This window comes from Quercus lobata, chromosome 4 (genome assembly GCF_001633185.2).
Source record: "Quercus lobata isolate SW786 chromosome 4, ValleyOak3.0 Primary Assembly, whole genome shotgun sequence".
Taxonomy (NCBI): Eukaryota; Viridiplantae; Streptophyta; class Magnoliopsida; order Fagales; family Fagaceae; genus Quercus; species Quercus lobata.
The window spans coordinates 78947593-78969633 of record NC_044907.1 but is presented as its reverse complement, the minus strand read 5'-3'; the positions used below and the strand labels follow the sequence as shown (position 1 = coordinate 78969633).

Here is a 22041-nt window from a genome sequence, read left to right as displayed (position 1 = left end):
GATGGCAGTGGGGCTTCAATGTGATTGAAGTTGGATGTATGTAGGTTCTAAGAATGGCATGGTAAAGATTTGGTATTTGAGGTAAATATATTTTTTTCCCCAACATATATAAGGTAGATTTGTTATTATTTAATTATTATTACATTATGCCGTTATTGTTTAATATTATTTAGAGTTACTCTTATATATATATATATATATATATAAGCTGAAGCATGACATTTGTTATTGCTACACTCCTATTGAGCCACCTCATTCGTCACATTATTATTCTTTTTCTTATTATTTTTTATCTTTAATTTTTTTGACAATGTTAAATATATAAATATATTGGTTTTACAAATTCATCTTAGGTGGTTTTAACTTTTGAAAGTTCAAATATGTGTATAAACACCCTTGAACGATTAGACTCCCAATTTACAAATTACCAATTCAAGCTTTATATCAAACAATTAATGTGCGGAACATGAATAAAAGCTTAATAAAGAATTGGTAAACAAACTATGCCAATTAAAATCACATCCACAGCAGAAAATAAAAGGCAAAGATAAAGGGAAGAGAGATGCAAACACAAGGACAACACACGATGTGTTATCGAAGAGGAAACTGAAGCCCTCGGCGTAAAACCTCTCCGCCACCCTCCAAGCGGTCAATAATCCACTAGAAAATGTAGTTGGGATACATGAACAGCAATAGACCCTCCAAGCCTAATCTACCCGATGTACCTAAGCCCTCCAAGCTTCTTGCTCCAACGAGGTTGCGCCGAACCTTTTTCTTTTCTAACTTCCCGAATTCCGCTACTAGACCGTAGCATCAACCAATGAAGATTGGTTCCTTCCTAACTGCTTCCCAGAAATCCAAACAGCTCTCTCACAGTAATGATAATGGTGAGAATCAGGTTTGGTATAATGTCTCTCAAGGATTTGACAATGGAGAGGAAGAGAGTTAAGGAATTTGAAGAGACTCTAATGTATAGATTGTGGGTGAATCAATCTTGTTTTTCTTTAGGGTTTCTCTCTCAAAATTCTCTCTGGAAGCTCTCTTACAATCGTGGGTAAAAGGGGTATTTATACTGGAGTGGGAGAGGAATGTGAAACGTCAGGTTTTACAAAACAAGGGTGGCTCGCGGCTTGACCTCGTGGCTTGACTAAGTCGCGAGATCCAGTTGCGAGATAACCATATGGCCAGTTGTCCTGTTTTGTCCTGTAGTGCTCCAGCTTGCATGACTGTTCACCTTCCAGCATGCTTGGCATGTGTGCTGCGTCTGGCGGCTTGCAGCCATGAGTCACCTGCGAGGCCAAGCCGCGAGTCTCTGTTTTCTTGTACACTCTTGAGCAATCTTCACTCTATCTCACTTACTACCCTTACATCAAACCCACCTAAATACAGGGTTACTAATTGTAGAATTACAAGCAAATTTGGCATGGAATAAAGCCAATTAGATGGTTGAATAAATTCAACCTTATAATCTCCCCCTTTGGCTATTCCGTGACAAAACCCTAAAACAGACTCTAGACTTAACATGTGAGTTGAGAACAGTTGAACAAAACTCACTCACACCTAACTCTAGAAGTTGTGAAGCACTTGAATTATATGAACATAATACTCCTGAAACACAACAATACACCATGATCATTGTAAGTAGAAAATCATAAAATGCATATGAAACAGGCAATATGTGATCAAGCAAAGATGGAGTTAAGAAACAAACCATGGCTTGATCAACCAAGTGAACACCATAAGGTAGTGATCACAGTGCTCATTCACACTTGGAATGAACACAAGGACATACAAGTTAACAAGCCCAAGGCAAGACACTTGTATGTTCAACACTCAACCAATGCATAGTACACAACGTATATGCATCTAGGAACAATCTTACAAAGGCACAAGAGTGACAGTACATAAATCAAAATGCAAGACATTTAGATTAAAGTACTGATTTCAACATAGTATAAAGGCTGCATTAAGCAAGGTACATACCATAAAGCCTACAAACTATGCATAAAACATTAACTCTAAAAGCTTACAAAAGCACATGGGTATAAACCACATTATATTGAATAAAAACTTAAACAATATAAACTAAAAGTGTTTAAAATTTCTCCCCTTCAAAATGATGAGAAGCTGTAATGCACTTGGAACATATATACTTGTAACCTGAAACACTTACACAAAACACATTAGACCCTCAAGATAAAGCAAGTAATACAAGGACAAGTATAATGTAACAAATAAAAAGCGATCAAGTAAACATGTTGTGAAACATATGAGAAACTTGATCAAACACCAAAATAGTCATATAGAAATGACTACAATGATCACATAGCAAAGCAAATGATCATCTGAACATGCATTCAATGAAGCATAAAAGCATAGGGATATATTCATGTCCAAAGCACAAACATGATGCAATGAGAACAACAAAGCATAACTCAAAGCACTATAAAGTCAACAAGAAAACAAATAGAACAAAGTTTTCTTATGATCTCAATGCCTTCTCTCCCTTGGTATATGCATCTCCCCTATGGAATATCTCTCCCCCTACAAATGTGCATGAGAAATAGAATTTCTCTCCCAAAGGATGTGCACAAAAGTCATATAGAAATGACAAAACACTTCGGTATACTCTCTAGAGTATACTCTCCCCCTTTTTGTCAGGAATAGACAAAGGGTCAAGAAGAAATGAGGGCAAGAGATGAAGGTATGAACAATGCTAATGATGCATGAGGGGTGCGAGATGAATGAGAAAATGATGCTCAAACCTAAGATAATGTAAAATGTTACAAAGCATAAGGTGGACATGACATGCTAGGATGAAAAGGTAAGGTCTAGACCAATGCATGACAAGGACAGCAAAAGTGTGTGCAAGAGGTGGCTAAGTGCAATGCATGAAAAATGCACATGTGGGGCAAAGTGTGCAAAATACACAACCAACGAACCAAACATGTTCCTAATGAGGAAACATGAGAAACCCCAAAATTTGATACTCATCGGAGTCCAAACAAGCGAGAAAATGTCTAAGAGGCATTTTATCAAACACCTAGCATGCACACTATGAACAATAATGTGAAATAATGCATGAACATCAAGAAATCCACCCTTAATACATGTTCTTTTTGCCACAAGGGGCCAACATCCAATGCAAATCAACAAAAGAAACCAATCCCATGAAAAAAAATTTGACAAAAATTAAGTTTTCCCAACCTCTATGATGAAAATCCCAACCAAGAGCACAAAACTCTCCAAAACATAATCTAAGGATCAAAATTAATGAAAAGAGTTTATAAATACCTTAGAAATGTTAATGGAATGAAAAATCATTCAAATTGGTTGGGTTTTGATGTAAAAATATTGAAAGAAGGGTTTTAGAGAGGATGTGAGAGGTTTAAAACAAGTTTCCCACAAAAAGCCCTTTAAAAAGCTATTTCTGGGCGTTTCATGACTGGGCGAGTCGCGAGGTTCAGTCGCGAAAATTTTCGCGAGTCGCGAGTCGCGAGTGAGTCGCGAGCAAGCCACGAGTGAGTCACCAAAAGCTTCTGGATGAACTCGCGACTGGGGTTTCGCGACTAGCGAGTCGCCAGCTGAGCCGCGAAAAACTCTGACACTTGTTTTTCAATACAGAACATGTTTAAATAATGAAAAACAAAGTAAACACTAAACATGAACACAAAGAGTGATAAAAATCATTTCCAAAAACATATAAAATGATCAAATTTTTTTTTTCGATTGAACCATATATGATTGAGCACATACACATCACATTTAGACAAGTACAATCTAACAAATGAATAAGACATTTATTGAACATTAGGCATGTGTGTTGTGTGTGTATCAAATGTGGAATAGTCCTTAGTCTAGAGTGAAGCTTCAACGATTAATTCAATCAAGTCATACACAACTAGTGCTAAGTCAAGTGGTCTATCTCAATTATAGAAATGAACATATATGACCTCCCACAAGAAAATGATTACATATGATGAAACTTTTCATTTGGCTTCTTTACAATTCATAACATTTGATCATTTTGAATCAAAACATCTCATTTTGAGATCGATGCCTGAAATTTGTGATATTTCAATTTGATGAACAAGCCTTTGGTTTTTTGGGCATTAGACAATTTCATTTAAGTCGCTTTCCCTTTTTCCTAATCAAATACTAGTATGTGCGACGGCTTTTGCAGCTCATTATCTCTTTTTATTTTGAGATTTACATTTATTGAACTCTTTAAGTAATAAAAATAAAAGAGTGGGAAGAGATATAAGCACAAGTCTACGCATGTATCAAAACCAACATGACTATTGACTAATCATTCATGACAAGCTTGAAGATTGATTTACAACAATTACACAAAGATGTCAAGATTTTTCCCACAAAGATATAAGTGTAAAAATAACAAGCTAAGCTCGTAAATGCAGAAAGCCATTTGTACAAAGGTACAAGGCCAAACTCACATGTGATATGTGCTCAAACATATACAATCAAACATTTTGAATTTTTCACTTTTTATGTGGTTTTGGATTTTTTACTCACACAAAACTGAAATATAAAAGTAAGATAAAAAACAAAACAATGCATATAAATAAATGCAAGATGCACAAAATGCATGAAGATATGACATTTAATGCATGAAGGGTCCTATAAAGATCAAAAGAATTAGATCAAGGACCAAAAGAGCAAAAACTCAACCATAGGAACCCTTTCTCATCCAAACGGAACGATTGTTTGGAATGAGTGTTTCAAGAGAAGTGAGACGAGGGTTGGAAGAATGAGAACCGAAGATGCACATAGACAAGGAGTTAAGAGCATTAAACATTTTCTTTAACAACATGCTATTTTCACTCAAAACCTGTTTACTCTTTTTAGCACTTCCAAAAAGCTCAAGTTTCTCTTTTCTTTTGACTTTTTTAAAATCATGAAACTTAGAGAATTGAGGTCTTAGATGACCAAAGGCACCACAATGGTGACAAACAATGTGTTTAGGTTCATTATGCTTTTTGGGAAGGGATCTAGCAACATGGTTTTGTTCCCTCTTCAACTTATGACATTGAGGTCTTATATGACCAATCACACCACAATGGTGGCAAGTTGGAACAAACTTAGATCCATCCAAAGCCTTAGGTTGAGACCTAAACAGAGGCTTTGACTTAACAGGTTTTCTCTCCACCATTTGATTTCTTTTATGTGGAGGAATGTACACCGATTTGTCCTTTAAGGTAGAACACACACTAGGCATAAAATCAGGTACTACAACATGATTGCAACAAATATTTTCATCATTTTTAACAATAGGTTCAGCAATCAAACACTTGGCATGCATCTTAAGAGATTCATTTTCACATTTAAGATCATCAACAAGTTTGTTAGACAAAACAAGTTTAGCATCCAAGTCCATATTCAAACATTCAAACTCTTTCAGCTTTTCAAGAGAAGTTTCAGCAAGTTTTTTATATTTCTCAACCAATTTGTTGGATTCATTGAGCTTAGCAATCATATCATCCTTTTCACAAAATAACTTGCTCAAATTCTTTTGAAACTTCTTAGCATTTTTCTTCAAGAGTTTGTCAACAATACCCATAGATTCAAATAGTATGTCATCACACTTATGAGGATTAACACTCATAGAGGCATTTTCACAAACATGTGACATGTTACATTCATCACCAACCAAATCATGCAAAGAGTCATACAAAGCACAGTCCATGGCAAATAAACACAAGGGGTCAAGAATCACACTTAGGTATTTAAACCACAACAAGTGTACCCGCTTTGATACCAATTGAAAGTTCAAATATGTGTATAAACACCCTTGAACGATTAGACCCCCAATTTACAAATTACCAATTCAAACTTTATATCAAACAATTAATGTACGGAACATGAATAAAAGCCTAATAAAGAATTGGTAAACAAACTATACCAATTAAAATCACATCCACAGCAGAAAATAAAAGGCAAAGATAAAGGGAAGAGAGATGCAAACACAAGGACAACACACGATGTGTTATCGAATAGGAAACCGAAGCCCTCGGCGTAAAACCTCTCTGCCGCCCTCCAAGCAGTCAATAATCCACTAGAAAATGTAGTTGGGATACATGAACAGCAATAGACCATCCAAGCCTAATCTACCCGATGTACCTAAGCCCTCCAAGCTTCTTACTCCGACGAGGTTGCATCGAAATAGGGCAAAACTGGATTTTTGAAATTTTTAGATTTCTCAAACAAAATACTTTCCAAAAACACCTAAAACACTCAAAAATATTTTGGTGCTTGATTTAACAAAGATTGAGCATGTGAAAACACATTTCATCAAGTACAATCACATAAATGAATATGGCATTTATTGAACATAAACTTGTGTGTTGTGTGTGGATATCAACAATGAGGTAGTCCTTAGTCTAATGTGAAGCTTCAATGATCAATTCAACCAAGACATACACAATTAGCACTAGATCATGTGATCCATCTCAATTATAGAAATATGTATATATGACCTCCCACAAAACTTGATAACATAACTTGGAGCTTTACATTTGACTCCACTTTTAATCATAACATTTGATCTTTTTGATCTTTTGAGGCGATCACCTCTCATTGTAAGAGTGATATTTGACATTTCACTTTAATGAACAAGTCTTTGGCTTTTTGAATAAACATTTTCTTTAATATAAAGTCGCTTACCCTTTTTCCTAGTCGAATACTAGAATGTGCGACAGGCTTTTGCAGCTCAATATCTCTTTTCATTTGGAGATTTACATTTGGTGAGCTCTTTTTAGCAAAACAAAAATAAAGAGTGGGAAGATATATATACACAAGTCTATGCATGTCTCAAGATCAACAAAACCATTCACTAATCATTCATGACAAGTTTGAAAATCTATTTACAACAATCACATAGATTTCAAGATTTCTCCCACAGAGATATGAGTGCAAAGAAACAAGTAATGCTCGAAAATGTACAAAGCCATTAGCATAAAGGTATAAGGCAAAACAAGTTTTGAGACAAAAGCTCAACAAAGTCAATCAAACTTTTTGATTTTCTAATTTTTATGTGATTTTTGAATTTTTGACACTAGAAACAAAAAGATTGATAAAACAAAATTAAAAATATGCACAAGTAGACAAGCAAGCAACCAACAACAAAAACAGCAAGCAAAACAAACAAACATTGTCACAAAGTATAGGAAGTATTAATGCATGGACATGTTGTGATGCTTATGCATGAGTACCCTTTTTCACCCACACGTCACTTGCGTTTGGGGTGATTTCCTTATAGGATTGGGTACGGGAGTTAGGGCTTTCAAACCTTCGTGAGAAGCTTTCTAAGTAGTTGGTGAATGCACCAATCATCTTCATCACGTTCATTATTCCGGGATCACCATTCTGATCTCTAGATTGATCACCTGCCTAATTTCTTCTATCATTTCTAGGTCCTCCTGACCTTTGAGGAGTTGCACTATTCTTTGCTCTCAGCTTTTGGCAATTTGGTCGAGTATGCCCTTGAAGTCCGCAATAATGACACACATAAGTTGCTCTAGGACCTCTTTGTGGTCGTGGGCGTGACTTGGCACGAGATTCAGACCTACCCACAGATTGATTACGGGGATTCAGCATCCGTTGATTCACCACATTCTTCTTCTCCTCCATCTTGAGCTTCTCATCCGTAAGGTCAGCTACAATTGGATCTTTAGCCTTTACAAACTTCACTTCTTTAGTGACATTTCCAGATGAACTACTTCCTCCGGTATATCCCAATCCGGATTTGTCTAAAAAACTCTTTTGAGATGAGATAACATCATCTAGCTTCTTGGTGGTGACCCTCTCTATTTTAGCATTTGCTTGCACAACCTCATTCTTAAGAAATCTCACTTTTGTGTAAGTTTCGGACAGCTCACCATTCAGTATTTCTATCTCACATTTGGCCTCCCTATATCGGATTAGGAGACTTTTGTAGTTCTCCTCAGCCTTCTTTATTTTTCTCACAGTAGCCTTGGCCACCCTTGTGTACTCACCCGACTTCTCCAAGAGTGAGTTATAATTTTCTTGAAGATTTGCTGTGCTTTCAGCTTCTTCAGCATCTGATTCTTCAACAATTCCTAGTGATTCATCATCACTATGTTCTCCAAGGTCTCGTACAAGCAGATTCAACTCATCTGAAGACTCAACATGAGCAATAGTCATAAAAGCCGAATAGTTCCCCTCTCCATTACAGCTCTCTTCAGATTCTGAGTCAGACAAATCCGAGTCATTCAAAGTCGTGGCATACACTTTACCTTTCGATTTCAAATAATTTGGACATTCCTTCTTAAAGTGTCCATGCCCGTTACATTCGAAGCAAGTGACACCTTGTGTGGGTTGGGATTCTTTTCCATCTTTCTTTTTGAATTTCCTTTTCTCCCTTCCAGAACTTTGGAATTTTCTTTTATCATCAAATTTGCCATTATTTTTGAATTTCAAGAACTTTTTAAAAATTTTGACAAGGTATGCAACATCTTTGTCAACCACATCTTCTCCCGATGAGTCTTGATCTTCCACCTTCTCATTAATGGTCTTTAGAGCAAGAGATTTACTCTTCCGTTGATTGGGCAGCGACATCTCATAAGTCTGCAGAGAACCAACCAGCTCCTGTACTTTGATGTCATCAAGGTCCTTGCTCTCTTCAATCGCTGTCACTTTAGCACGAAAACTTTCCGGCAATGATCGAAGGATCTTTCTTACAATTTTTGAATCCTCCGTTTTCTCCCCCAAGTTGAACTTACTGACAACCACCTCATTTAGCTTCCCATAGAAAGAGTCAAAAGACTCATCCTCACTCATTTTGAGCTCCTCAAACCGAGTGGTCAGCATTTGCAACTTGGTGTCTTTCACTTTCTTTGTGCCTTCATAGGTGGTTTCCAAAATCTCCCATGCTTCTTTGGCAATGGTAATATGAGAAATCCTGTGAAATTCATCTGGAGACACACCACAGAAAATAGCATTGAGTGCTTTACTGTTAGCATTAGATGCAGCAAGTGCTGCCTTATCCCAAATGGATTTGGCTGCCTCAAGTCTGGTCCAACCAATCTCAATAGCATCCCAAACGGATTCATCAATAGAGCACAGAAAAGCTTTCATGCGAACTTTCCAAAAAGCATAATTACTACCATCAAAATATGGAGGTGCATTTAGGGATTGAGACCGATCCATCTCAAAAGGGAGTCAAGGATCACACAATGGTAATGAAACCAATAACAGTGTACCCGCTCTGATACTAATTGAAAGTTCAAAAACGTCTATAAACACCTTTGAACGTTTAGACCCTCAAATTACAACTTAACCAATTCAAGCAATATGTCAAACAATTAGTGTGCGGAAACTTAACATACGCTATAATATGAAATTGGTAAAAAACTATCTAAGCCGAAACAAAAAACAATCCATAGCAGATAATAAAAAGGCAAAGATAGAGAGGAAAGAAGATGCAAACACAAAGACAACACGTGATGTGTTATTGAAGAGGAAACCGAAGCCCTCGGCGTAAAACCTCTCCGCCGCCCTCCAAGCGGTAAACAATCTACTAGAAAATACAGTTGGGATACATGGACAGCAATAGACCCTCCAAGCCTAATCTACCCAGTGCACCTAAGCCCTCCAAGCTTCTTGCTCCAACGAGGTTGTGCCGAACCTTTTTCTTTTCTAGCTTCCCGGATTCCGCTACTAGACCGTAGCATCAACCAATAAAGATTGGTTCCTTCCTAACTGCTTCCCAGAAATCCAAACAGCTGTCTCACAGTGATGATGATGGTGAGTACCAGGTTTGGTATAATGCCTCTCAAGGATTTGACAATGGAGAGAAAGAGAGTTGAGGAATTTGAAAAGACTCTAATGTATAGATTGTGGGTGAATCAATCTCGTTTTTCTTTAGGGTTTCTCTCTCAAAATTCTCTCTGGAAGCTCTCTTACAATCATGGGTAAAAGGGGTATTTATACTGGAGTGGGAGAGGAATGTGAAACGTTAGGTTTTACAAAACAGGGGTGGCTCGCGGCTTGACTAAGTCGCGAGATCCAGTCGCGAGATAACCGTATGGCCAGTTGTCCTGTTTTGTCCTGTAGTGCTCCAGCTTGCATGACTGTTCACCTTCCAGCATGCTTGGCACGTGTGTTGCGTCTGGCGGCTTGAAACCGCGAGTCACCCGCGAGGCTTAGCCGTGAGTCTCTGTTTTCTTGCACACTCTTGAGCAATCTTCACTCTATCTCACTCACTACCCTTACATCAAACCCACCTAAATACAGGGTTACTAAATGCTGAATTACAAGCAAATTTGGCACGGAATAAAACCAATTAGATGGTTGAATAAATTCAACCTTACATATTTTTATGTTATTTTTATATTATTAAGGTAAAAGAGTTAAAATTATCATGTATAAGGCTACAACTAGCACTTTTGCTTAGAATCAGCCATCGATTTCTATTGCGTAACTTATTAAAAAATTTTAATTTGATTGTGCATTGGATATTAAGAAGGAGTTTGATATGTTTCACATTTGATATGTTTTACATATTGAGAAGGATTTTGATTATGATGTGATTTTTATTTTTCTCTTTCCTTTTTATTTTAAATTTTAGTTTTTTTGAGTTTTATTAATTTTTTTAGATATATTTTTTGGTGTATAGGGTAGAAAAAATTGGGTTCGAGAAAGTTTGTTTAAAACTAAAAGAATAATTTCTAAATTGTATATACTTTTTAATGATACACAAAATGTTATAAATAAGTTCTATTAAAAATTGAATATTTTCGCCAACTTACCTTTTGAATTCTTGAGAAAAATTATATTGTTTTCATTTGATACAACAAAATTTATATATATTACGTGTGTGATTTTTCCTATAGTATAGTTATAAAATACATTTTTCTTTGTTAAATTAGTCCTAATGGTAAAAATTAACTAAATAAGAGCACCCTAAAAAAATTATCTCGCGCAATGCGCGGGACCGCGACTAGTTAACATAATTTTCACACTAGTTAAATCTCCAAAAAGTTGTCAAGCCCTATACTTTCTTAGAAGAGAGGAGAGTATCACTAATCTTTGCAGTAATGATGGTGTTGATGGATGTAATAAATCCTAAAACTATCATATCAGTGGTGGCCCTGGTGGGTTCCATTTCTAGTCTTTATACTTTTGCTTTTGGTTTCCTTAATGTTAAGTATTATTAATGCCCCAAGTAAAAAAAAAAAAAAAAAAAAAATTAATAGACCATTTAAGTTTTGTTGTTGTTGTTGTTGTTATAGTTAACTCAACTAGAAAATCTTTTATTGTCAAATTATAGATGTGGAATTCGAATCAATTTACACAAAAAACGGATTGATGTCTTAACATGATGATGATAACAATTACAATAGAGTCAACGACATAAGTTCAAATTCTATTCCATTTAAAAATAAAAATAAAAACTCTAGGTTGCAATTACATATGGAAAATAGGTAATTTGATGTCGTTAACTAATTTAAAAAAAAAATTCTGACTCGTTCAACCCACTGGGTTTGGCCTAGTTAATGTAGTTCGTTTAGTTTCCCATTTTCTACTTCTCTGTTCACGGTCTTTCTTGTTCCCTCTCAGTTCCTGCCTCCAAATGGACAAAACTGAGAGAATGTTTCGGGCAAGTTCACGGATGAAGAAGAATAAGTTGAAGAACGAGAAGCAGAAGACGCAAGAGCATCAGCTAAAACCCAATAGGGATTCCTCTGCCATTGTATATGTAGATGAAATGAACCCATATGGAACACATTGGGATTGAACTTTTTTCCCCCCCTTCTTACTATACATAGAGATTAAAAAAGAGGAAGATTAATAAAGGAAAACAAAGCAAAGATACATTACAAATTGAAATTAAAGCTTCATTTCATAGAGAAATTCTGGCAGGAAAGGCTTGTGTCCAATGAAAATTTTCACTGGACACGGCAGGATTCGGACACGTGTCCAAGAGTGGACATGTGTCTGCAATCCAACGTGTCCAGTGAAAACTTTCACTAGACACAAACTGAACCCAATTCTGGCTATCCCAATAGAAGTAAATCAAATACAAACACAGATTATCGTAGAAATAATTGATTGTGCTCTTCACATAACCAAGGATGAAGTAACAACTTCCTAAAATATATTCAAAATTATTCCAATTTGGTTAAATGTAGCAATGGAAACATATAAGGTGCACAACAGAGGACTCAAAATTAACTTTTGCTTATAAGGGACCCAAACACAAGATAGTGTAGCATATCTCACCTGTAGTCAACAAGGGTACGATCATATAACAACTCAGCTGCAATTGTTCCCTCCTTTCTCTCTTTCCTCGTTAGTCTAACTGTGAAGAAGTATGATGTTGACACTATCATCATCCCCGATCTAATTGTCAAAAGACAAAAAGGGGTATGAATTAGCCAAGCCTTAATGACAAAATGTATACCACCCAAAGGAGAATATACACACTGTCCTAGTTAGAGCTCCAAGATATCACATACTATACTTTTAGTCTAGAAATTACAAACAGACTTGCCAGGAAATACTTGAGTAATGTTTTGGATTTTGAATCACCCTTCTTGTAGTGCCTTTTCAGATCAATGGCACTTCTCAGCTGAAATTGTGAACGTAGGAAAGAATTCAGAAATCAATAATAACCTGCCCAAGTTATAGAATCTAAAATCCTAGCAAGCAAATGAATTATCAAAGTCAAATAAAAAGCAAGTGTCCTATTATCTTGATAAGCCCATAACCAGTATATTGCAAGCTTCACATTAAGTTCTTATATGTGATTATTTAATTGTAATTATTTAGTACATAGGGAGCAATTTATTTTCTTGACTCATCATATAGGTCCCACTAATTAAATTCAGGCCCCATCATTCATGTGAGAGGAGAGAGCATTGTTCAAGGATTATATATAAATATATATAATGACTTTAAATTCCTTTTTCTTTTTTCTTTTATAGGAAAGAAAAAAAATGACTTAAAATCTAAATGAGTTCCAGCATAATTCAAAAATAAATGGGAGATTGTTTAAGTAAGACCTATTCAACGCAAGAGAACTACTGAGATGAATTAGGTCTAGTCCTATATTTGGAATATGTTATGATAATAGAATGCTCACTTTGGTCAAAGTAAGAGAACATAATAATTTTAAAGCACATATTAAATTACGATGTGTTTTGATGGCTTCTTAATGTGAATTTCATGTAAACAAATAGAATAATGTGCATTCAGGTAAATAATAAAATTTTGAGTGAAATTGAGTTGCAGAATCAACTTTTTGAAATTGAAACTATAAACATCCCAAATAGTGCAACAAATCAAAGATTCCAGGACACTACCATCATAATTACTTCAAGACCAGACCAAGTTTTATACTTTACCATGCCAATGCCATTTTACAAGAAAACCAACTGGCAATATATGAGTAAAAGATATCATTAATATCCCTAGAAAATCATCTTTGTATGGTGCAGGGTAAATCCCTCTCACCAAGGATGTTGCATACAAGTTACAGGAGGCATGAAAAAGATCAGCAACCCTATCAGCATCATTGGTAGAAAAACAACTACTAATGCCACTGTTGTTTAAGTGTATAACTATTATCAATTCTAGTTCAACTTGTGGAAAATTAACCAACTTTCAGTTTCAAGTTGTTATTTTACCCATCTAGAGTCAAACTTTACAGAAACTATTTTTTGGTAAATAAAACTTTTACATTCCATACACAGGAATGAATTTTTGAATGCTAAACATGGATCCAACCAAAGGCTAATGTCTACACTTACATTATAGAACATATTAAATGCATTAATAGGAAGTACCCTACCTTCCATGTCATTTCTATTTTTCCAATTTGTGAATTATCTAAAGCCGAACAATCTCTTAAGTGGAAGAATAAGATCTGATTACACTTTAAGCTATAACATTAATGTACAAAGACACAAGCATTTCAATAATTTCCCTAGTTCCATAGCTGCATGACTGTGACCTAAGTTACATAATGGCACATTCCCTAAAGCACATAAGGTTGAAAGTTAAAACACTAAGCAAATTCAAAACAATTAAACCAATTTTTTATTTTTTATTTTATCTAAAAAAAAATTAAACAATTAAATGTTACCGAGAGAATAATTTGAGCATAATTGAAAAGTAGTGCTGCAGAAACAAATTACATAGACAAAAAATAGAGTTCAACACACCTTCAGTAAACAAAAATCTTTCTCAATTTTAGGGGTTATGGTTTGTGGACACAAGTCAAACCTATGTACATTTTACCAACAAAAATAAAATGTAATCATTGTTAGAAAATTTAACAACACTTCTAAATGAAAAATCTTGTAAGTTGAGACCCCAAATAAAAACTAAATTCCTCCACCCATATACACTAAAAGAAATGAGAAGAGTTAGTGGTTAACTTGAAACCAAAAGCATCAAGGTTTAAGAAATTCAAAGCTTTCCTCTCTTTCTCTTTCTCAGCCAACCAATCAGACAGAAGAAAATATAATGAAAAGTTAAAATAGAAACTCTCATTGAAACATTGACATACCAAGCTTTTCCGGCAGTATTTTTGAGATGCTTTCTCTTAAATTTGTTTCAACTTTCTGGAGAGGAAAAGCCCATCAACAAGCTCTGAATTGGGTCTCCAAAGTGCACTAGTTTAACTCTAATTCTAAGATTCGCTCTCACTCCCATTATGGGTTCCTGGTGAAAAATTTAGGTTCCCATGAAAGACCAGTTGTTTACTTACTCTCTGGCATTCTATTCCCCCCACCCCCAAAAAAGGGGGGGGGGGGTGGGAACTCAAACAGCTCCTTTGTAAAAACTAAAAAATTAAATAGTGCACAGGGAATGAAACACAAGCAAGACCCTAATGAGTTATTATGGTTTGAGTGTTTTGACTTCTAAGTTATTAAGGTTTTCCCATTGTTTTTTTCGGGCCATGCAAGAAGAAAGGGTTCATTGGGTTTAGAAGCTAAGGCTACTACACTAGTCATATTGACATTGATAAGGCCTAGCGTAGAGACCACAAAACTAAAAGGCCCCAAATGATAAGCTCCTATCAACTAGGACCAAGTTTATTTATTTATTCACCCTATGTAAGACTACTATTTTCATAAGGTTTGCTTCTTTTTTATGAGAAACAAACACACACACACATACAGGGGAGAGGGCATGAGGTTTTAACACAAAGGCACCACAAGCTCAACATATGTCTAAAGAATTCTATCCTTAATATTAATTTGGATGTTGCAGTATACATTATGAACTCTCCAAATATTTGTTAACTTTTGGTAAGAATCAAAACATTAAAATTAAAATTCTATATGCCAAAAGAAATCAACAACCAAAACACATTAATATGCAGTTTTTCTCTGTAAGGTTCATCGTTGTGACTAATGTCTACTCTATGCCATTGCATTTATATATGACTCAAAAAGTAGCACAAGCAAGAAATGTAGAAGTCACAACATCTACAATCAAATATAGAACATAAGAGAAACTTACATGAAAGAAAAAAGATCTCAAGAGTTCATTATGGTCAGACTGTCACTTAGGAATTGACCAAAGCCAAGGAGCAGTTTCTTTGGACCTGACCTTGAGATCCAGTCAGAACATTAAGACCTGACATCTTCATCATTGCCCAAGCAAAGTCCATTCGAAAGGTTGATCCATTATCTGAAGCATAAACCCTTACCAATCTCGCAGTCTTCTCATTAGCTATCAATTTCTGATCGGCAAAAAGGAGCCCTCTCCCCTTTAACAAGCTCTGACAGTCGTGAATGTCAAAACCTGCCCCAGATGATATCGAAGGTGACAATTCCTGCAAATATGACATCCCCACTGTAGACTTACTCATTTCAAATGATTCCATGGGTGAAGAAGGTCGAGTGGTGGTCCTATTACTGTCTTGGCATCTCATTCTCATCTCAATGAGAAAATCAGGAGCTATAGTTGGGTTTGGTTGCCCTGTTCTGTTAAGGTAAGGGAGGCATTTTTGTATGAATTCACAGCTAATCTTCCCAATGTCTTGTGCATCTTTAGATGATTAAGAAATTGATATAAACCAAATAACTTTTAAACATTTTTCAACTCCATAAAATAAGGGGGGAAATAAGAAAGAGCAGAGACATAGTAGTACCTAGAAGACTAACTGTTTATCTTTCATCAATACCACTAAGGGCAAAAAGGTGAAGTGCCTGTGTTATATTATCATTTGGTCGTGGAATGTCGGCCAGTACTTCGTTAAATATGAATGAATGTTATCCCTCCATCCTGTTAATACTGGATAGAAAGGGCCATAAGCCTGTGATGTCAAGTATAGTAGTTTAAATCAGAGCACCAATAAAACGAGTTACTAAGAGTTGTTCTTTAGTGTCAATTTAGCTGAATTTGGAATGAGAAAAGTATTTCATTTTTTAAATTTGTTTGACATTTTAGACTGACTAATTATAACCAAAAAGTGCCAGAAACAACTAGTTGGCTAAGTAAAGGTGATTGTAATAATTTGTGGAAACCAAAACGGCAAAATCACTAGTAATGTATTATCTCATTAATTTTCTAAGTTTTATACATAACCAGTATGTACTTTAGAATCTTATTGATAGACTCCTCAACATATAAAAATGTAAAGAGAGACAGAATATAGGAAGATTCAGGGTCAAGAACAAACCAGCATAATGCCATCTCTAGTGGCAATAGAAACAATATCAGCACATCAATTTACTCTCTTGTATAGCTATACTTTAAACACAGAAGCATTTTTTTTTTTTTTTGAAAGGAAACATAGAAGCTTATGCACCTAGTATTAAGACTCACATTAACACAAGTAAAGCCATTCTTGACTAGCATAAAGGAAATTAAAAATGAACAATCATCTTAACAATTTAAAGAAACAGTTTTAAGAACCAAAAATTAATGAAATAGATTATTTTCAAATATATTATTAGTATATAAGTATATACCTAGAATCAATATTTGCATCCACCAAAATTTTCTTCAATGAGTTCATCCATGAGCATTCTTCTTGGATCTTCATACCTTGTTATCATATTCTCCATAAACAATATTCACAAGCCATTTCGGTTTCCCACTTGAGAACACAAGATAACCCAAACCCAATCCAAACATGAATCCACAACAGTACCCCAACAATACAACTTTCTAATTAAACCCATTTTCAAATTTGAAATCATCTTCTTGAGTGGTTGATGATGGCAATAATTGTTGTCCCTCATCATTGCCACAAAATTTTGTCATTGGAAATCCACATAACCCCAGGTTCCCATTGTAAGAATCATTCGTAAAGGTATTGAACTGTTTACCTTGAGGTATTTGTCCAAAAAGATGGTTTTTTGATAGGTTTAAAACTGCCAGTGATGTGAGATCTGCCAATTGTATAGGAATTTCACCTATAAGCTTGTTTGAGGAGAGATCTATCCATTCAAGATTGGTTAATTTTCCCAACGATGGCGGCATATGACCTGTAAGATTATTGTGTGAAAAATTAAGCCCCTTAAGTGATTGAAGCTCTTCAATTGCCTTTGGAATTTCTCCTTTGAAATCAATGGTTGTGAATAGACTTTGGATTTTCACCAAGTGAATAAAAATCCCTTTCATCGCCACTATCACAAAATCTTGATAATAACGATCACCCATATATTTCAATCCACCTTTGTCTGCATTAGAATTCTTCATGGCTTTTAAATACTTGAAAAAGTTTGTTCGCAACAGACCATGGAACTCATTGTGAGAGAGGTCAATGATTCGCAAATTAGGGAACGGGAATTTGTACTTGGGATTGCCTATAGCACCATGAAAGTTGTTTGTCCGCAAGATAAGAACCTGCAACTTTGGAAGATTTTCCAACCAAAGAGGAAAGGTTCCATTAATCTTGTTGTTACCAAAATCTAGAACTTCCAACTTTCTACAATGGACCAATGATTGTGGCAATGAACCTTCCAATCGATTGCCATTGAGTTTAAGACTTCTCAAGTAACAGCCCTTTGCAAATGTTGAAGGGATAGTACCATGAAGATTGTTACTTTGCAAATCCAAATCTATGAGATGATTACTTAAGTTTCCCAAACATGGAGGAATCTTGTTACTCAAGCGATTATAAGACAAATCAAGGTAATGGAGGGAACTGAGATTGCAAATCAAGAGAGGGATCTCTCTAGTTAAATTATTCCTTGAGACTGAAAAGAAATAAGTGTGCAGCGGAGGTACTGGAAGTGGTTCTTCAAGCAAGTTAGAATGAAGATCAAGAACTTGCAAGTTCTTCCATGGAAGGTTTCCTATTCTTGCCAAGGAGTTGTATGAAAGATTCAGGTAACTCAATGAATCCGTCTTCACCTCCAACAACCATGTTGGAATACTACCATTGATTTGGTTTTTGGAAAGGTCTAATGAATTTAAATTTTATGTGGATTTTAAGAAATACGGGAACTCACTTATGTTGCAAGATGACAAAGATAATGATCGAAGTTTGGGCAAGGTATAGTCTGCAATGTTATAGCTATACGTGTGGAATGATAAGAGAGGATTATGTGAAAGATCAACCAATTCTAGACTTTTGAGCTTTGTGAAGATGTTTGGCTCCACACTACCACTTAAATTATTGAAGGAGATATCAAGTGGGAGAAATTTCACAAGTTTAGCAATTGAGATTGGAAGATGGCCATGTAGGTTGTTATTACTCAAATCAAGATAATATAAAGAATCATGCTGGAATTCATCAATCTGTCCAGTGAATTGGTTATTCTCTAGAGATAATTCATGTAAAGATGGGATGTGATACAACCAAGATGGTATAGTGCCGTCCAATAAGTTATGAGATAAGATGAGAGATTTTAGATTGGAAGGAATCTTGTTGACTAGTTGACTATTAGAAGAATTATTTGAAGAGAAAATTTGGGTCAAGTTTGTCGTAACTTTCGGAAGCTACCCTATGAAATTGTTGCCTCCAAGATCTAAGTAAGTAAGAACTTCAAAGTTTAGGAGGGACCATGGAAACTGACCACCAAAGTTATTATCTGAGAGGGCCAAATAAGTGATTTGTGTGAGATTAGGAAGAAATGTTGGATATGATCCTGTGAAATTGCATCCTCTGAGGTACAATTCTTTTAAGGACTTGAGATTGCTTATTAAATTAGGTAAGTCGATTGGGAATTTGGTTGTAGAGAGCTCCAAGGACTCAAGAGGAGTACTTTAGTTATGCGTTGGAAGGGAACCGGTGAGATTGTAGTTGCCACATACATAGAGCAGCTGGAGGTTTGGAAGGTGGAATATATTATCTGGGAATCTCCCTTTCAATCCACAATAACAAAGACGAAGAGATGTCAAAGCGGAAGACAAATTCATGAAAGAATTAGGTCGAACAGAAGACATGTTAACAAAATCCAAAACAAGTTCATTTAGATGGGTTAGGTTTTGAATAAGCCTTTTCAAACTAGGCGTTTCTATTCTCATGTCAAAATTCCAAGAGAGATCAAGTGAAACTAGTTTGGATAAGTGGGAGATTTCAGATGAGAAATTACTAGCAAAGTAGCAGTCAGTGAGGTTGAGATGCGTCATGTTCGCAAAGCCACCAAACTTAGATGAAATTGCGGAGGGTTGTAAGCGAGGTTGGGCCTCTAGAGATGGCGAAGAGAGAAAAGGGTGCTTTTAGGATGGATGGGACCATGAAGCCGACTGCAACTGAGGTCAACACCAATGACATGACCAGTCATCTGATCACAGGTGACCCCATCCCACCCACAACAATCTGTACCCATTTTCCACAAATTCTTTAGAGGATAAGAATCATAATGAAAATACCTAGAATGATTGACAGAAAAAGAGTTTCTGAAATGGAGCAAAGCAGAGGATTGGTGTGAATGGCAAAGAGGCATTGATGAATTAAAAGAGAGAGAAAGCAAGAGGAACAATTATTAGGTTGAGAAAGCAAGAGGAAGCAAATGAGTAAGAGTAATACCCACTCCATATTTGCTCTGCTCTGGCTGGTTTTAGAAATCAGAAGGAAAGAGTGACATTTTTTGGGTGTTCTTTTAGGAAATGAGATGGCATAGATACATTAATCAGAAGGAATGATACATTTATTTAGAGGATTCTGGCCTTTTGCCCCTTCTGGGAAAAATATTTGGCATAATGCCCCTGTTTCGAAACTATATAGGGGCGTGCCCCTGTTTAAATACTCGATCCCCAAAAAGCCGAGTTACCTAAATAACTCGACTATTAGGAAGTCGAGTTATGGGCAGGTTCCTGCCACCCTGGTGAGCCAGCCTGGCTTTTAGGTAATAAAAAATTTCCGCGATACTGTCTGTAACTCGGGAACAAAGAAAACGAGTACTTAAAACCCGAATAACTGATAATCGAGTTATTAATTTTACTCGGCATTGTTATAATCGAGTTTTATGCTATTTTGACGCCATTTCACATCAATTGTTCACACGTGAAGCTGAACCCAATTAATTGGAAATCAAGTTATTAATAGTACTTGGCTCTTTTATAATCAAGTTCTTCTGCTATATCTACTTCTCAAGCAATTCTCCTCATCATTTTTAGATATTCTCCTCATTGTAAGAATTTTCGGTCAAAAGTTGGTGTTATCTCTCCATCATCTCAGGTAAGAAACTCATTCTCTTCTTTGAAATACATTGAGAATTTTATTGTGTTGGTAAACATAGTTGTAGATATTATAAAAGTTTATCAATCATAATGTATGTTTTTTGTTAGAGTATAATTTTCATTTAATAAGTTGTATTACTTATGCTTTGGTATTTTCTTGAATGAGTGTTATGTGTATTTTCTTGAATGGTATTTTAGAGGTATATTAGTTGTTTGGTGTTGTTTGATTTTATAAGAAATGTATAATAAGCTATAGAAACAGTGATAAATGTTATGTGTGTACATTGGGTTATATTGCGTGTTATGTGTATAATGCTTATGGTCAAATTTGAGTGTTATTATTTAATTTTTAGCATGTAATAGTACACAAATTGATGAATGTCTTTGTCATGTACCAAAGGCGGAGCCAGGGGGGGCAAGAGGGGGCAAGTGCCCCCCTTGACTCGTCCAAAAATATTCCATATGTACTACTATTATGAAATATTTAGAATGCTTTACACTCCTTGATGCAGAAAATAAACACAAATTAGGAAAAAAGCTTCCTAGCCCTACTGAAATAGAGGGAAAATGACAAGCTTACCTAAGTCAATGACACTGTGTAAGGAAAAAAAATAGGAAACAAGGAAAAAGTTTCGTGACACAAGCAAAAATAATTGGAAGAATTTCCGTTAGGCACAATAACACACACCAAGAGCTTTAACTTGTTAGCTGTTAGCTTTTAATTATCATGCACTTAAGCTTAGCATAATAATAATGCATTGTAGTGTCTTTCTTATGACATTTCAATCGATAGTCCTATATTGTACACAATTTTTTTTTGTTTTTTTTTTTTTGTTCTTTGGTTCTCAATTTCTTGACATTTCAGTTTTAAATTGTGGGTTTATGCTATGAACTAAAATTTTAATTATTTTGAAAAATAAAAAGAAAGTCGAACTTTTCCTATAGTTTCAAAAATGATTAAGAAAAGATAGTGAGATGTGTATACAACTTTGCAAGTAAATTGCTATATTTTAAATATTTTTCAAATTAATTTATTTTATAGTATTAACTTAAATGTCTAAATATAGTTTACGTAGTTTTTGTATGACACTTATAGTTGTTTTTTAAATTTTTTTTAATATAGTTTTTTTTTTTTAATATTGACTTCTAAGTTTGCCCCCCCTGAATTGAAATCCTACCTCCGCCATTGTCATGTACCATCTTATGCAGCATTACATTATTTACCAACAGTTGATGCACACCGTTAACTTGATCATTTGATGTTATTGTATTCAGTGTCAATGTCTGGTTCTGGCAACCTACAACTCTATAGGCCTCACGATGTGTTCACTGCTATAGGTCGTTGCTGGGTATTGGAAGATGAGTTTAGCTATCCAATCAATCTGAATCTGTGAAATAGTGTTTACGTTC

The 22041-nt window shown here is 35.4% G+C and overlaps 1 protein-coding gene and 1 pseudogene across 1 annotated transcript; both read right to left on the bottom strand.

The window, feature by feature from the left end:
- Positions 1–12319: 12319 nt before the first annotated feature.
- On the bottom strand, positions 12320–16720 carry LOC115985877 (annotated as a pseudogene).
- Positions 16721–17166: 446 nt separating this feature from the next.
- On the bottom strand, positions 17167–19578 carry LOC115985876 (receptor-like protein 43). Its single transcript, XM_031108773.1, has 2 exons — positions 19236–19578; positions 17167–18407 (listed from the first exon to the last, which is right to left on the bottom strand). The coding sequence occupies exons 1-2, from the start codon at positions 19576–19578 to the stop codon at positions 17167–17169; spliced, it is 1584 nt and encodes a 527-aa protein (XP_030964633.1).
- Between the last annotated feature and the right edge of the window lie 2463 nt (positions 19579–22041).

Bases quoted from the DNA above. Each gene is read 5' to 3' on its own strand.
- LOC115985876 (XM_031108773.1), bottom strand. From the start codon at position 19,578: ATGACGCATCTCAACCTCACTGACTGCTACTTTGCTAGTAATTTCTCA. The intron at 18,408-19,235 runs GTTCCCTTCCAA...TAAATTCATTAG, and splicing joins TGGCAACTACAATCTCACCG to ACCTTTCCAAAAACCAAATC.